The sequence below is a fragment of the Ranitomeya imitator genome, chromosome 6 (assembly GCF_032444005.1).
Source record: "Ranitomeya imitator isolate aRanImi1 chromosome 6, aRanImi1.pri, whole genome shotgun sequence".
Taxonomy (NCBI): domain Eukaryota; kingdom Metazoa; phylum Chordata; class Amphibia; order Anura; family Dendrobatidae; genus Ranitomeya; species Ranitomeya imitator.
The window spans coordinates 5,543,847-5,561,551 of NC_091287.1; the positions used below are offsets into that span (position 1 = coordinate 5,543,847).

Here is a 17,705-nt window from a genome sequence, read left to right on the forward strand (position 1 = left end):
AAGAGAGTGACCTCCACCTGATCCTCTATGCATCATGTGATCTAGTAGAGGGTGACCTCCACCTGATCCTTTATGTACAATGTAATCTAGGATAGAATGACCACCACCTGAACCTTTATGTGTCATGCGATCTAGTAGAGGGTAACATCCACCTGAGCCTCTATGAAAAGTGTAATCTAGGATAGAATGACCACCACCTGAACCTCTATGTGCCATGTGATCTAGTAGAGAGTGATCTCCATCTGAGCCTCTATATACCTTGTGATCTGGCAAAATGACCTCCACCTAAACCTTTTTGTGCCATGTGATCTAGAAGAGAGTGATCTCCACCTGAATCTCTATGTACCATGTGATCTATTAGAGACTGACCTACACCTGAGCCTCTGTGAACGATATGATCTTCTGGAGTGACCTCCACCTGAACCTCTATGTACCATGGGATCTAGTAGAAAGTGACCTTCACATGAGCCTCAATGTACCATGTAATCTAGTAAAAAACTACCTCCATCTGAACCTCAGTGTGCCATATGATCTAGTAGAGAGTGATACAGTGGGGCAAAAAAGTATTTAGTCAGTCAGCAATAGTGCAAGTTCCACCACTTAAAAAGATGAGAGGCGTCTGTAATTTACATCATAGGTAGACCTCAACTATGGGAGACAAACTGAGAAAAAAAAATCCAGAAAATCACATTGTCTGTTTTTTTATCATTTTTTTTGCATATTATGGTGGAAAATAAGTATTTGGTCAGAAACAAACAATCAAGATTTCTGGCTCTCACAGACCTGTAACTTCTTCTTTAAGAGTCTCCTCTTTCCTCCACTCATTACCTGTAGTAATGGCACCTGTTTAAACTTGTTATCAGTATAAAAAGACACCTGTGCACACCCTCAAACAGTCTGACTCCAAACTCCACTATGGTGAAGACCAAAGAGCTGTCAAAGGACACCAGAAACAAAATTGTAGCCCTGCACCAGGCTGGGAAGACTGAATCTGCAATAGCCAACCAGCTTGGAGTGAAGAAATCAACAGTGGGAGCAATAATTAGAAAATGGAAGACATACAAGACCACTGATAATCTCCCTCGATCTGGGGCTCCACGCAAAATCCCACCCCGTGGGGTCAGAATGATCACAAGAACGGTGAGCAAAAATCCCAGAACCATGCGGGGGGACCTAGTGAATGAACTGCAGAGAGCTGGGACCAATGTAACAAGGCCTACCATAAGTAACACACTACGCCACCATGGACTCAGATCCTGCAGTGCCAGACGTGTCCCACTGCTTAAGCCAGTACATGTCCGGGCCCGTCTGAAGTTTGCTAGAGAGCATTTGGATGATCCAGAGGAGTTTTGGGAGAATGTCCTATGGTCTGATGAAACCAAACTGGAACTGTTTGGTAGAAACACAACTTGTCGTGTTTGGAGGAAAAAGAATACTGAGTTGCATCCATCAAACACCATACCTACTGTAAAGCATGGTGGTGGAAACATCATGCTTTGGGGCTGTTTCTCTGCAAAGGGGCCAGGACGACTGATCCGGGTACATGAAAGAATGAATGGGGCCATGTATCGTGAGATTTTGAGTGCAAACCTCCTTCCATCAGCAAGGGCATTGAAGATGAAACGTGATCCAAAGCACACCGCCAGGGCAACGAAGGAGTGGCTTCGTAACAAGCATTTCAAGGTCCTGGAGTGGCCTAGCCAGTCTCCAGATCTCAACCCTATAGAAAACCTTTGGAGGGAGTTGAAAGTCCGTGTTGCCAAGCGAAAGGCCAAAAACATCACTGCTCTAGAGGAGATCTGCATGGAGGAATGGGCCAACATACCAACAACAGTGTGTGGCAACCTTGTGAAGACTTACAAAAAAAGGTTGACCTCTGTCATTGCCAACAAAGGATATATTACAAAGTATTGAGATGAAATTTTGTTTCTGACCAAATACTTATTTTCCACCATAATATGCAAATAAAATGTTAAAAAAACAGACAATGTGATTTTCTGGATTTTTTTTTCTCAGTTTGTCTCCCATAGTTGAGGTCTACCTATGATGTCAATTACAGACGCCTCTCATCTTTTTAAGTGGTGGAACTTGCACTATTGCTGACTGACTAAATACTTTTTTGCCCCACTGTATGTACCGTGTGATCTTGTAGAGTAACCACCACCTGATCCTCTATGTATCATTTGATCTTGTAGAGTAACCACCACCTGATCCAATATGTGCCATGTGATCTTATAGAGTAACCACCACCTGATCCTTTATGTACCATGAAATCTTGTAGAGTGACCTTTACCTCTATGTATCATGTGATCTAGTGGATAGTGACCTCCACCTCTATGTATCATGTAATCTGAGTGCCATTCACTCTATGTCAGCTCTTCCACCACGATTTAGAAAGGAATTAAAGAGCAAGGAAACTTCTGAGGGAACGTCCATTACTCTGAGCTGTGAGGTAACCAAGCCCACAGTATTTCTAGCATGGAGGAAAGGATGTGAGGTCCTGCAAGAAAGTGACAAGTACAGGTTCATCCTGAAGGGGGTCACCGCAGCGCTTGTCATTGATAATGTGGATGTGGCAGACTCAGGGGAGTATACATGTATTTGTGGAGCCCACCAGACAACAGCTTCTCTCACTGTTATTGGTAAAGATTCATCATTTTCAAGCCCTGTCCTCGCAACACAGTTATCATGACCATCAATAATAACCACTTTCACAGCTACCATCATGACCTCCACTACAGCCATCACTAGTACTGATAACCACCATCACCGCTATTGTAACCATTACCATTATCATCGCCAGTGATAACCATCAGCACCACCATTGTAACCATCACTTCTGCTAATAACCACCATCACCTCCACTGCAACCATCACCACCAGTGATAACCACAATTACCTCCAGTGATTACCATGATCCGAACTGATGATAACCACCATCGCCACCAGTGATAACGACCACCACCTCTGGTGATACCTTCAACATGCACAATGATTGTCCTGCCTGTATACCATCACTCATCTCCTGCATGCATTTGTGTAATGGTGGACCTTCTACCCCACCTGTTGCTTCATTTGATTTTTTCACTTCTATCAGCTCTTCCTCTACGGTTTAAGGAACAATTGAAGAACATGGAAGGTGTTGAAGGAGAATCTGTGACATTATGTTGCACAGTGACTAAACCAAAGGCTACTCTGGAGTGGAGAAGAGGACAAAAGACTCTCATCAATGGAAACAAATATAGAATCATCCAGGAGGGTCTCACCGCTGAGCTGGCTGTCAGTCACCTGGACCCTCAAGATGCCGGGGAGTACACATGCGTGTGCGGAGACCAACAGACCACTGCATTCCTGAGCGTGAAGGGTAATCATCTCTACCAGATCTTGATGATTCATGAACCCATTGCACCCATCTCCATCCATTGTCACTCACCATCATCTAAGACCACAGCCTTAGTTGCACTCCTCTTGTCCTCAGCTTATCCATCCAATCCCTTTCATTTCTGTGCTTCCATTTGTAATGTTGGGGTTTGTGGGCTCCTTATGTGATAACGATCTGTACTGGTGTAATCTAAACCCCTTCGTATCATCTTTCTCCTTCATCTGTCTTACTTTGTGACTCCTTTACATTGTCACAAGACATAGATTTGTTGGTATAGGTTTGGATGGTGAAGTTGAGATTTTAATGTTTTGTGTCCACTTTTCACTGATGAACATTGTAGAGGATTGTCGGGATGAGATTAGATGTTTCTCGATTGGTGTTTATCTCTTTCCAATGTATAGGTGACTTATGAACTCCCAGGATAAATGAATTGTGTTCTTAGGCTTTATTATCCTGTACTGTGTTGCATATAGTCAGATTTTACTATCTCTGACTGAGCAATGTACATTGATCAAATTAGAGGTGGAGAACAAGGACAGAAGTTAGGAAGACACCGGTGAACAAAACCACCGAGGTCTGGGGCTCGGTTGCTCACAACGAGTTCAGATGATTTATTATTCCATGTTTTGTCGGCTCTGACTATACAATTTAATAAATATCTGAAGAACAAGGAAATTGTTGAAGAAGAATCTGTGACCATGTAATGTGTCCTGACCAAACTCAAGGCTTCTCTGGAGTGGAGAAGACTAGAAAAGATTCTCACCACCGGGAGACAAGTGAAGATTCATCCAGGATGGTCTTACCGCTGAGCTGGTTATTTGTCACCTGGATTCTCAAGATTCCAGGGAGCCCACATGATTGCAGAAATAACCTCTGCATTTCTGAACTTGAGGGGTAATTATCCTCAGAATCCATCATCTTGTCAAGCATAGGACATTATGTCGTTGGTACTGCTTTCTGCTGATCCAAACAGACAAAAATAAGCCGGGGTATAGGAACACATAGCAACAGCGGTGCTCTGCGTCTAAGAGGAGCACATATTAGGCACAAAATTAGAAGGAAAATACAGCCCTCAATAAACTTTGTAATAAAGTGCATTATTTTTACATAAAAACGTGCATGTTCAGAGGGGACAATAGCGGGTGTATGCTGGGTCACAATCCGTTATGTTTGGAGCGCGAGAGGAAGCAAGATTGCATGTGAAACAGCCGGCGCCCAGTCACACAGCTTTTTACTCTTTCTTGTGAACATACACTTTTTCTAAAATAAAAAAGAAGTTACTTTGGCGAGTGCCATATTTTCCTTCTGTACTTCTTTTATTCTATTTCATGTGGATACTTTACTTTTGTCATCTGCTTAGGCTACTTTCACACTAGCGTCGGAATCTGCCCGTCGCAGTGCGTCGGGGAGAGATTCCGACGCTAGCGTTTAACATACTGCACAATGGAGGCAGCGGATGCATTTCTCCGGCGCATCCGCTGCCCCATTGTAAGGTGCGGGGAGGTGGGGGCGGAGTTCCGGCCGCGCATGCGCGGTCGGAAAAAGCGGTCCGTCAGGAGCAAAAAACGTTACATGTAGTGTTTTTTGCTCCCGACGGTCAGCAAAAGCACGACGCATCCGTCGCTCGACGGATGCAACGTGTGGCAATCCGTCGCAAATGCGTCGTCAATGCAAGTCTATGGGGAAAAAACGCATCCTGCAAGCACTTTTGCAGGATGCGTTTTTTCTGCAACACGACGCATTGTGACGGATTGCAGAAAACGCTAGTGTGAAAGTAGCCTTACATTCATGAACCACACAGCACCTCAACATTTCATTAAATAATATGGAATAATTCTTGGAATAGAGTTCTCTTACTTGAAAGGGACACATGAGACCAAGAAAATGGGGCTTCCCTACTGTGCCCTAATAGTAGATATCGAGGGAAAGATTTTATATGTTTATGGTTGGGGAGAATGGGACTGGTAACATTTAGTCTGCAGCTCTGGAATATGTGTTTTACTTTCTGTGGACTATTCAGGACTCTGCATGTCTCCTAGTCCTTCATGACTCCTAGTACAGCTTCTTCACCTCATCTTCTGAGAACTGGAGGATTGCAGCAGCCTTACCATATATCGACCCTAGTGTTGTGCCCAGTGGCGTAACTTGAAGCTCATGGGCCCTGACGCGAAAGCTCCAACGGGGCCCCAAATATTTTAAATCTTTAATAGCAATAGTCTTTTTCTATAGGGCAAAGGGAATATTAGGGCCCCCTGGGCTCCGGGGCCTGGGTGCGATTGTAACCCCTGCACCTGTTGTAGTTACGCCCCTGGTTGTGCATAAATACGTAAGATGCGGACAGGTGAGCAGGCATCTCTACAAATGTTTAACAGTGTTCCTACTTACTACCCTATAGTGTATTATTCATAGCTAGCTTTGTAATGTGTATGCCGGATGAATGTCTTGACAGGTTACTACATGAAGGGTCTTACAGTCACTTCTGCACTCCTAAGATTATCTCTTGCCTCTACACTTTTTAGCTCTCCCCATTGTTTTTGTGGAAGAACTGAGAAACGAGGTGTTGAGTGAGGGCAAGGTGGCCACATTGCACTGTGAGCTGAGTAAGCCCGACATGCAGGTGTCATGGAAGAAAGACAAGTCCCTGATTACAGCCAGCGACAAATACATCATGTCCCAAGAAGGAGCCATCTACGAGCTGATAATCCACAACCTGGAGCTGAAGGACAGTGGGACCTACACTTGCCTATGTGGAGATCAGCAGAGCACAGCCATGATAACAGTACAGGGTAACTATAGAGCTGTGTATAGGCAGCAAATCTTTGCCATGTCCACCCATAGCCTTCAAATAAAAGACCAACCCGTATCTGTGTGTTGTCATCAATATTATAAAATGTTCCAGTCTCCAGACACGAATGTAAATAGAAGTGTTGGGTTCAAGTGATATGGTAGAATAAAATATGTCTGATTGGTGGATTTCTTTAGATCAAAATGTTACGTGTGATAATTATAGCAACTTATATGATGACATTAACAAATAATGATCACCTGTCCATCCCTATCATTTCTTCATAACCTGCACACCATTATCACCTCTCCTCCTCCATAACCTGTCTCCCCTCATCCTCTTTCTACCTCCATCGCATGACCACTCTCAGAATTTCTCCAGTCCTATAACCTGTCCCTTTATTGCCTGTGCACTTCCTTCACCATCCACTTCCATCACCTGTTCACCCTCATCATATCATCACCCTCTTCATCTCTGCTCTTCCTTCACCAGTCCACCCCCATCATCTCTTCAACGACCTCTCCACATCTGTCCACCTCCATCACTTATCAGCATTCCATCCCAATCTGTCCACCCTCATCACCGGTCCACCCACCTCATCTCTCCATCCTCATCATATTTTCATTATCTGCCACCCTCATCATCTCTCCGCCTTTTTTATTTCTCCGCTTCCATCCTTTATCCACGCTCATCATCTCTCCACTTCCATCATATGTCCACCCCCATCATCTCTTTATTTCCATCACCTGTCCACCCTGATTGTCTCTCCCTTCCACCATCTATCCACCCTCATCATCTATCAACCGAAATCACCTGTCCACCCTCATCTTATCTCCATTTAGATCTTCTTTCCACCTTCTTCATCTATCAATCTTCATCATTTGTCCACCCTCATTGTCTCTCTGCTTTAATTATCTCTGTATCATTGATTATCATCGACTGCAGTATTATTTCCAGTCATTGTGTATGGTTGTGTGAACCTTCTTCATTGTTCTAGAATTTATTAGATTGTTGGTTCATCCGTGTTTTCCATGGCATCTTGGAGTTACCACACTCTTGTCTCCTCCTCACCATGTAATTTTTATGACATTTCTCAGCGTTACCAGTATTATTTAAGGAAGGATTGAAAAACTGTGAAGTCTCCGAACATGGAGAAGCTGTCTTCAAATGTCAGGTGACTAAGCCAAATGCACAACTTCAATGGATGAAAGGTCAGAAGACTCTACATCCTAGTGATAAGTATAAGATGCATCAGGAACAGCTTAATGCAGAACTGGTCATCCGAGACGTAAACCTGAGGGATTCTGGCAACTATACTTGTATCATCGGTGAAGAGGCGACTACGGCGACCTTAACTGTGATTGGTAAGGATTCACCATAGAGGCTTCTCCAGTCTGTTCAAAGAATGGCTTTTACCACTCATGGCTCATTTCCTCTGGCTTGTATACCCCAAGGCACAGCTATGCCAGATTGAATGCCTCATGGCAAAGATCCTTTGTATTTCATCCATCATAACCCGGCTTGTCTGCTTTGTATCTCTTGTGATCTGGCTCCACCAGCTTTTATCTCACAACAGCTTGTATGCTTCACAACCCACCTCTTCTGTCGTTTACCTCAGAATCCATTTCATCAGCTTTTTTCTCATAGCCTGTCTCATCCAGATTTGATCAATGATAGCCCGGCCACTCCAGTGTTGTAGCCCTCATAGCCCTGCTCTTCCAGTTTGCATATTTCATGGCCTGACTACTCCAGGTCTTAGCTACTACAGCTGTTTTCCACTTGAGCTGGCTTCTACAGCTTTTATTTTCACAATCCGATTCCTCAGGCTGGTAACCCTCATGGCCTGGCTCTTCTGGATGTAGCCACTCATTGCACTGCTACTCCTTATTTAGTCCCTGATGGCCTGACTACTCTGGCTGTTGTGCCTTGCGTCCGAGCTATTCTAGCTTGTATCCCTCATGGCCTAGCTTCTCCATCCCACCCATGTCTCTGTTCTTTCTTCAGAGTTGCCAGCTCATTTTAGCTCAAAATTGACCAACATGGAAGTCGTGGAAGGAGGAACTGCAATTTTACGTTGTGAGGTAACGAAGTCATCAGCTGTAGTACAGTGGAAAAAAGGTGAAAAGATAATACGGCTCAGCGATAAGTATGACATCAGGCAAGATGGCTCTAGATTAGAGCTCCAGATAACTGATCTAGAACTGTCCGATGCTGACCAGTACAGCTGTGTTTGTGAAGGCCAGAAGACAACGGCTTCCATAACCATCAGTGGTAGGTTTACGTTTCACACTACAGTGTGTCGATGACAGTCAGGTTGTGAGCATTCACCATATGTGTTGGCCGTGACTGAACAGTGCGGGGGACGCAGGTTTTTAAAGCATGAAGTTAATTAAATGTGCACTGGACTGAAGCAGACACACAATGTAACCACATCCCGGGGTCCTCTTCATCCATGTCACTGATTTTGGCCTTGAAGAGGATCTGTATAATTTTTTCTATTATTTTTGTAATATTTTCTATAATCTTTTTTTCTCGTCATCTCATTGCTCCCCTCCTCTCCTAGCTCGGCCGGCAGTCTTCATTCAGCAACTGAAAGATCTTCAGGTGTTAGAAGGTGACGCGGTGACCTTACACTGTGAGCTCAATAAGTCCGACATGCCGGTGGAGTGGAGGAAAGAGACCATTACTGTGGCACCAGGAGGCAGGGTCACTATGCGGCAGGAAGGTTGGGCCCATGACCTCATCATCGGTGACGTTACCGTGAAGGATTCTGGGGAATATTCCTGCCAATGTGGAGACGTTATCACCTCTGCGCTTCTTTCTGTAAATGGTAAATGGTCCATTCTTGATTCCTCCATGTCAGCCCCTTCGTGTGCTCGGACCACCATCTTACAGTGTAGTTTTCAAAAACATTTTTGGTATTTTGATGGAAACTTTGAATTCTTTAATTTCTTGACTAATTACCATTTTTTAGCGACTTTTCTTAGGACCCTTCATAAATTGCCCAATGTGTTGATTTTACAAATTCCAGGCACCTTATTTTCTACTGTGTTTCGATCACGGATTGATTAGTCAGCCTCAGTCAGAAGAATCTGAATTATTCGTCACAGTCATCCTTGGGATGATAACATTTTTTTGACAATAATACTCTTGTGGAAAACCTGTCCTGGTTATGGAGAAACTCTGAGGCTCTGGACACATAAGAGATTGATCAGGTCATCTTCATGCTGATTGTTTCCATCTCTGATTTTCCCAATGATGGTTGCCATTGGTCATAAGTGATGACTTTTCTCAGACTGATGGTCATCCCCACGCCTGCCTCATATCTGCTCTCCTCTCATGTTTTAGCTCTTCCTGTGATATTCAAAGAGGAACTGAAAGAAATTGAGGTTCTGGAGGGAGAGAGTGTCGCCCTGCGCTGCGAGCTGAACAAGGCGGACTTGTGCGTGCAGTGGTTGAAGGGCGACGAAGTCCTACACCCTGGAGACAAGTACACCATGCAGCGAGCTGGAGGCACCACTACCCTCAGCATCCGGGAGGTCAGTGAGGAAGATGATGGCGATTATACCTGCGTCTGCGGAGACGTCAGGACGATCGGACATCTGAAAGTACAAGGTAAATATTCTGTCCCCGTGTCCATTACTCCACGGCAGTGACACCCGCCGACAATAATCCCACAATGAAGAAAAGGTAGAAAATCGCCAAAAACAAATAGTAATAATAAGACGACTGCAATAGAAAAAATGGATAAATAGAAGGTTCACACCCGTCCGCCATGACGGTCTCTGCACGATCCGGGCTGCGTTCCTCCTTCACGTATTTTACCCCTGACACATTCACCCCAGAGACCCCTCCCGTGAATATCTGCACCTTTAGTAAAAGCAATTATATAAAAATGTGCCGTATTTACAAGATTATTTTTAATTTCCTGGGACAGAGCTGAGACCCCGGAGAATAATGATCTCTAAGTCAGTCATCAGCTCATTATCTCAGCGCCTCATCTGCGGATCATCACTCTCATCATGCGCCTCCATGGTGACAGCTACTGGAGATGTCCAGTCTCCATCATCTACTATTAAGCCTCATTTATCAGAACTGTCCACCAGGAAGAATCCCAAAGCAACCAATCAGATCACAGCTTACATTTCGTAACCTGCTCTGGTAAAATGAAAGCTGTGCTCTGATTGGTTGCTATAGGTAACAAGAACAGCCTTCCTGGCCTGTATGGAGTGTTCTTGCTGGTGGCCATGATGTTGTTCTGAGGTGATTGTGGCATCTCTGCAGAGAATATCTGGTCTCCAGTGGGGGCATCTATGGACGGAGGGAATGGCAAGCTGTGGGCCACTAATAAGTATTAATATCTCTATAGATAAATCCTCATGGAAGCTTCCGGCAGAGCCTTGTAGTGGCAGACGGGACCACAACTCTGTAATACAGATCATAGGGACCCCCGATGCTGCGGATCAGCCCCAGCACACATATAAGGAGTGTAAATATGAGGTCTCCTCATAGAGGATTGTACATACGGGGTCTCCTCATGGAGGATTGTATATACGGGGTCTCCTCATGGAGGATTGTACATATGGGGGCTCCTCATGGAGGATTGTATATACGGGGTCTCCTCATGGAGGATTGTACATACGGGGTCTCCTCATAGAGGATTGTACATACGGGGTCTCCTCATGGAGAATTGTACATGCGGGGTCTCCTCATGGAGTATTGTACATACGGGGTCTCCTCATAGAGGATTGTACATACGGGGTCTCCTCATGGAGGATTGTACATGTGGGGTCTCCTCATGGAGTATTGTATATACGGGGTTTCCTCATGGAGGATTGTATATACGGGGTCTCCTCATGGAGGATTGTACATACGGGGTCTCCTCATGGAGGATTGTATATACGGGGTCTCCTCATGGAGGATTGTATATACGGGGTCTCCTCATGGAGGATTGTATATACGGGGTCTCCTCATGGAGGATTGTATATACGGGGTCTCCTCATGGAGGATTGTACATGTGGGGTCTCCTCATGGAGTATTGTATATACGGGGTTTCCTCATGGAGGATTGTATATACGGGGTCTCCTCATGGAGGATTGTACATACGGGGTCTCCTCATGGAGGATTGTATATACGGGGTCTCCTCATGGAGGATTGTACATGTGGGGTCTCCTCATGGAGGATTGTATATACGGGGTTTCCTCATGGAGGATTATATATACGGGGTCTCCTCATGGAGGATTGTACATATGGGGTCTCCTCATGGAGGATTGTATATACGGGGTCTCCTCATGGAGGATTGTATATACGGGGTCTCCTCATGGAGGATTGTATATACGGGGTCTCCTCATGGAGGATTGTATATACGGGGTCTCCTCATGGAGGATTGTATATACGGGGTCTCCTCATGGAGGATTGTACATGCGGGGTTTCCTCATGGAGTATTGTACATACGGGGTCTCCTCATGAAGTATTGTATATACGGGGTCTCCTCATGGAGGATTGTACATGTGGGGTCTCCTCATGGAGGATTGTACATGTGGGGGCTCCTCATGGAGGATTGTACATATGGGGTCTCCTCATGGAGTATTGTATATACGGGGTCTCCTCATGGAGGATTGTATATACGGGGTCTCCTCATGGAGGATTGTATATACGGGGTCTCCTCATGGAGGATTGTACATGCGGGGTCTCCTCATGGAGGATTGTACATGCGGGGTCTCCTCATGGAGGATTGTACATGCGGGGTCTCCTCATGGAGTATTGTACATACGGGGTCTCCTCATGGAGTATTGTATATACGGGGTCTCCTCATGGAGGATTGTATATACGGGGTCTCCTCATGGAGGATTGTATATACGGGGTCTCCTCATGGAGGATTGTACATGCGGGGTCTCCTCATGGAGGATTGTACATGCGGGGTCTCCTCATGGAGGATTGTACATGTGGGGGCTCCTCATGGAGGATTGTACATATGGGGTCTCCTCATGGAGTATTGTATATACGGGGTCTCCTCATGGAGGATTGTATATACGGGGTCTCCTCATGGAGGATTGTATATACGGGGTCTCCTCATGGAGGATTGTACATGCGGGGTCTCCTCATGGAGGATTGTACATGCGGGGTCTCCTCATGGAGGATTGTACATGCGGGGTCTCCTCATGGAGGATTGTACATGCGGGGTCTCCTCATGGAGTATTGTATATACGAGGTCTCCTCATGGAGGATTGTACATACGGGGTCTCCTCATGGAGGATTGTACATACGGGGTCTCCTCATGGAGTATTGTACATACGGGGTCTCCTCATGGAGGATTGTACATACGGGGTCTCCTCATGGAGGATTGTACATATGGTGGTCTCCTCATGGAGGATTGTATATACGAGGTCTCCTCATGGAGGATTGTACATGCGGGGTCTCCTCATGGAGGATTGTACATACGGGGTCTCCTCATGGAGTATTGTATATACGGGGTCTCCTCATGGAGTATTGTATATACGGGGTCTCCTCATGGAGGATTGTATATACGGGGTCTCCTCATGGAGTATTGTACATACGGGGTCTCCTCATGGTGGATTGTACATGCGGGGTCTCCTCATGGAGGATTGTACATGCGGGGTCTCCTCATGGAGGATTGTACATGCGGGGTCTCCTCATGGAGGATTGTACATGTGGGGTCTCCTCATGGAGGATTGTATATACGGGGTCTCCTCATGGAGGATTGTACATATGGGGTCTCCTCATGGAGGATTGTATATACGGGGTCTCCTCATGGAGGATTGTACATGTGGGGTCTTCTCATGGAGGATTGTACATACGGCATCTCCTCATGGAGTATTGTACATAGCGGGGTCTCCTCATGGAGGATTGTACATATGGTGGTCTCCTCATGGAGGATTGTATATACGGGGTCTCCTCATGGAGGATTGTACATACGGGGTCTCCTCATGGAGGATTGTACATATGGTGGTCTCCTCATGGAGGATTGTACATACGGGGTCTCCTCATGGAGGATTGTACATACGGGGTCTCCTCATGGAGGATTGTACATACGGGGTCTCCTCATGGAGTATTGTACATACGGGGTCTCCTCATGGAGGATTGTACATATGTGGTCTCCTCATGGAGTATTGTATATACGGGGTCTCCTCATGGAGAATTGTATATATGGGGTCTCCTCATGGAGTATTGTACATACGGGGTCTCCTCATGGAGGATTGTACATACGGGGTCTCCTCATGGAGTATTGTACATACGGGGTCTCCTCATGGAGGATTGTACATACGGGGTCTCCTCATGGAGGATTGTATATACGGGGTCTCCTCATGGAGGATTGTATATACGGGGTCTCCTCATGGAGGATTGTACATGCGGGGTCTCCTCATGGAGGATTGTACATGCGGGGTCTCCTCATGGAGGATTGTACATGCGGGGTCTCCTCATGGAGGATTGTACATGCGGGGTCTCCTCATGGAGTATTGTACATACGGGGTCTCCTCATGGAGTATTGTATATACGGGGTCTCCTCATGGAGGATTGTACATGTGGGGTCTCCTCATGGAGGATTGTATATACGGGGTCTCCTCATGGAGGATTGTATATACGGGGTCTCCTCATGGAGGATTGTATATACGGGGTCTTCTCATGGAGGATTGTACATACGGGGTCTCCTCATGGAGGATTGTACATATGGTGGTCTCCTCATGGAGGATTGTATATACGAGGTCTCCTCATGGAGGATTGTACATGCGGGGTCTCCTCATGGAGGATTGTATATACGGGGTCTCCTCATGGAGTATTGTATATACGGGGTCTCCTCATGGAGGATTGTATATACGGGGTCTCCTCATGGAGTATTGTACATACGGGGTCTCCTCATGGAGGATTGTACATGCGGGGTCTCCTCATGGAGGATTGTACATGCGGGGTCTCCTCATGGAGGATTGTACATGCGGGGTCTCCTCATGGAGGATTGTACATGTGGGGTCTCCTCATGGAGGATTGTATATACGGGGTCTCCTCATGGAGGATTGTACATATGGGGTCTCCTCATGGAGGATTGTATATACGGGGTCTCCTCATGGAGGATTGTACATGTGGGGTCTTCTCATGGAGGATTGTACATACGGCATCTCCTCATGGAGTATTGTACATAGCGGGGTCTCCTCATGGAGGATTGTACATATGGTGGTCTCCTCATGGAGGATTGTATATACGGGGTCTCCTCATGGAGGATTGTACATACGGGGTCTCCTCATGGAGGATTGTACATATGGTGGTCTCCTCATGGAGGATTGTACATACGGGGTCTCCTCATGGAGGATTGTACATACGGGGTCTCCTCATGGAGGATTGTACATACGGGGTCTCCTCATGGAGTATTGTACATACGGGGTCTCCTCATGGAGGATTGTACATACGGGGTCTCCTCATGGAGGATTGTACATATGTGGTCTCCTCATGGAGTATTGTATATACGGGGTCTCCTCATGGAGAATTGTATATATGGGGTCTCCTCATGGAGTATTGTACATACGGGGTCTCCTCATGGAGGATTGTACATACGGGGTCTCCTCATGGAGTATTGTACATACGGGGTCTCCTCATGGAGGATTGTACATACGGGGTCTCCTCATGGAGGATTGTACATACGGGGTCTCCTCATGGAGTATTGTACATACGGGGTCTCCTCATGGAGGAATGTACATACGGGGTCTCCTCATGGAGGATTGTATATACGGGGTCTCCTCATGGAGGATTGTACATACGGGGTCTCCTCATGGAGGATTGTACATACGGGGTCTCCTCATGGAGGATTGTACATGCGGGGTCTCCTCATGGAGGATTGTACATGCGGGGTCTCCTCATGGAGGATTGTACATGTGGGGTCTCCTCATGGAGGATTGTATATACGGGGTCTCCTCATGGAGGATTGTACATACGGGGTCTCCTCATGGAGTATTGTACATACGGGGTCTCCTCATGGAGGATTGTACATATGGTGGTCTCCTCATGGAGTATTGTACATACGGGGTCTCCTCATGGAGGATTGTACATACGGGGTCTCCTCATGGAGTATTGTACATACGGGGTCTCCTCATGGAGGATTGTACATATGGTGGTCTCCTCATGGAGGATTGTACATACGGGGTCTCCTCATGGAGGATTGTACATAGCGGGGTCTCCTCATGGAGGATTGTACATATGGTGGTCTCCTCATGGAGGATTGTACATGTGGGGTCTCCTCATGGAGGATTGTACATACGGGATCTCCTCATGGAGGATTGTACATACGGGGTCTCCTCATGGAGGATTGTACATACGGGGTCTCCTCATGGAGTATTGTATATATGGGGTCTCCTCATGGAGAATTGTATATATGGGGTCTCCTCATGGAGGATTGTACATATGGTGGTCTCCTCATGGAGGATTGTACATACGGGGTCTCCTCATGGAGGATTGTACATACGGGGTCTCCTCATGGAGGATTGTACATACGGGGTCTCCTCATGGAGGATTGTACATATGGTGGTCTCCTCATGGAGGATTGTACATACGGGGTCTCCTAATGGAGGATTGTACATACGGGGTCTCCTCATGGAGTATTGTACATACGGGGTCTCCTCATGGAGGATTGTACATACGGGGTCTTCTCATGGAGGATTGTATATACGGGGTTTCCTCATGGAGTATTGTACATACGGGGTCTCCTCATGGAGTATTGTACATACGGGGTCTCCTCATGGAGTATTGTACATACGGGGTCTCCTCATGGAGGATTGTACATACGGGGTCTCCTCATGGAGGATTGTACATATGGTGGTCTCCTCATGGAGGATTGTACATACGGGGTCTCCTCATGGAGGATTGTACATAGCGGGGTCTCCTCATGGAGGATTGTACATATGGTGGTCTCCTCATGGAGGATTGTACATGTGGGGTCTCCTCATGGAGGATTGTACATACGGGGTCTTCTCATGGAGGATTGTATATACGGGGTTTCCTCATGGAGTATTGTACATACGGGGTCTCCTCATGGAGGATTGTACATGCGGGGTCTCCTCATGGAGTATTGTACATACGGGGTCTCCTCATGGAGGATTGTACATATGGTGGTCTCCTCATGGAGGATTGTACATACGGGGTCTCCTCATGGAGGATTGTACATAGCGGGGTCTCCTCATGGAGGATTGTACATATGGTGGTCTCCTCATGGAGGATTGTACATGTGGGGTCTCCTCATGGAGGATTGTACATACGGGATCTCCTCATGAAGGATTGTACATACGGGGTCTCCTCATGGAGGATTGTACATACGGGGTCTCCTCATGGAGTATTGTATATACGGGGTCTCCTCATGGAGGATTGTACATATGGTGGTCTCCTCATGGAGGATTGTACATGTGGGGTCTCCTCATGGAGGATTGTACATACGGGGTCTCCTCATGGAGGATTGTACATACGGGGTCTCCTCATGGAGTATTGTATATACGGGGTCTCCTCATGGAGAATTGTATATATGGGGTCTCCTCATGGAGGATTGTACATATGGTGGTCTCCTCATGGAGGATTGTACATACGGGGTCTCCTCATGGAGGATTGTACATACGGGGTCTCCTCATGGAGGATTGTACATATGGTGGTCTCCTCATGGAGGATTGTACATACGGGGTCTCCTCATGGAGGATTGTACATACGGGGTCTCCTCATGGAGTATTGTACATACGGGGTCTCCTCATGGAGGATTGTACATATGGTGGTCTCCTCATGGAGGATTGTACATACGGGGTCTCCTCATGGAGGATTGTACATAGCGGGGTCTCCTCATGGAGGATTGTACATATGGTGGTCTCCTCATGGAGGATTGTACATGTGGGGTCTCCTCATGGAGGATTGTACATACGGGATCTCCTCATGGAGGATTGTACATACGGGGTCTCCTCATGGAGTATTGTATATACGGGGTCTCCTCATGGAGAATTGTATATATGGGGTCTCCTCATGGAGTATTGTACATACGGGGTCTCCTCATGGAGGATTGTACATACGGGGTCTCCTCATGGAGTATTGTACATACGGGGTCTCCTCATGGAGGATTGTACATACGGGGTCTCCTCATGGAGGATTGTATATACGGGGTCTCCTCATGGAGGATTGTACATACGGGGTCTCCTCATGGAGGATTGTACATACGGGGTCTCCTCATGGAGGATTGTACATGCGGGGTCTCCTCATGGAGGATTGTACATGCGGGGTCTCCTCATGGAGGATTGTACATGTGGGGTCTCCTCATGGAGGATTGTATATACGGGGTCTCCTCATGGAGGATTGTACATATGGGGTCTCCTCATGGAGGATTGTATATACGGGGTCTCCTCATGGAGGATTGTACATGCGGGGTCTTCTCATGGAGGATTGTACATACGGCATCTCCTCATGGAGTATTGTACATAGCGGGGTCTCCTCATGGAGGATTGTACATACGGGGTCTCCTCATGGAGGATTGTATATACGGGGTCTCCTCATGGAGGATTGTAT

The 17,705-nt window shown here is 46.4% G+C and overlaps 1 protein-coding gene across 1 annotated transcript in view; it reads left to right on the forward strand.

The window, feature by feature from the left end:
• OBSCN (obscurin, cytoskeletal calmodulin and titin-interacting RhoGEF) overlaps positions 1-17,705 on the forward strand; it is a 655,700-nt gene that overhangs the window by 201,333 nt on the left and 436,662 nt on the right. The window contains exons 43-48 of the mRNA XM_069730488.1: positions 3,098-3,364; positions 5,902-6,168; positions 7,265-7,531; positions 8,172-8,438; positions 8,731-8,997; positions 9,516-9,782. Coding sequence (XP_069586589.1) covers positions 3,098-3,364; positions 5,902-6,168; positions 7,265-7,531; positions 8,172-8,438; positions 8,731-8,997; positions 9,516-9,782 — 1,602 coding nt within the window. The remainder of the gene's footprint in view (positions 1-3,097; positions 3,365-5,901; positions 6,169-7,264; positions 7,532-8,171; positions 8,439-8,730; positions 8,998-9,515; positions 9,783-17,705) is intronic.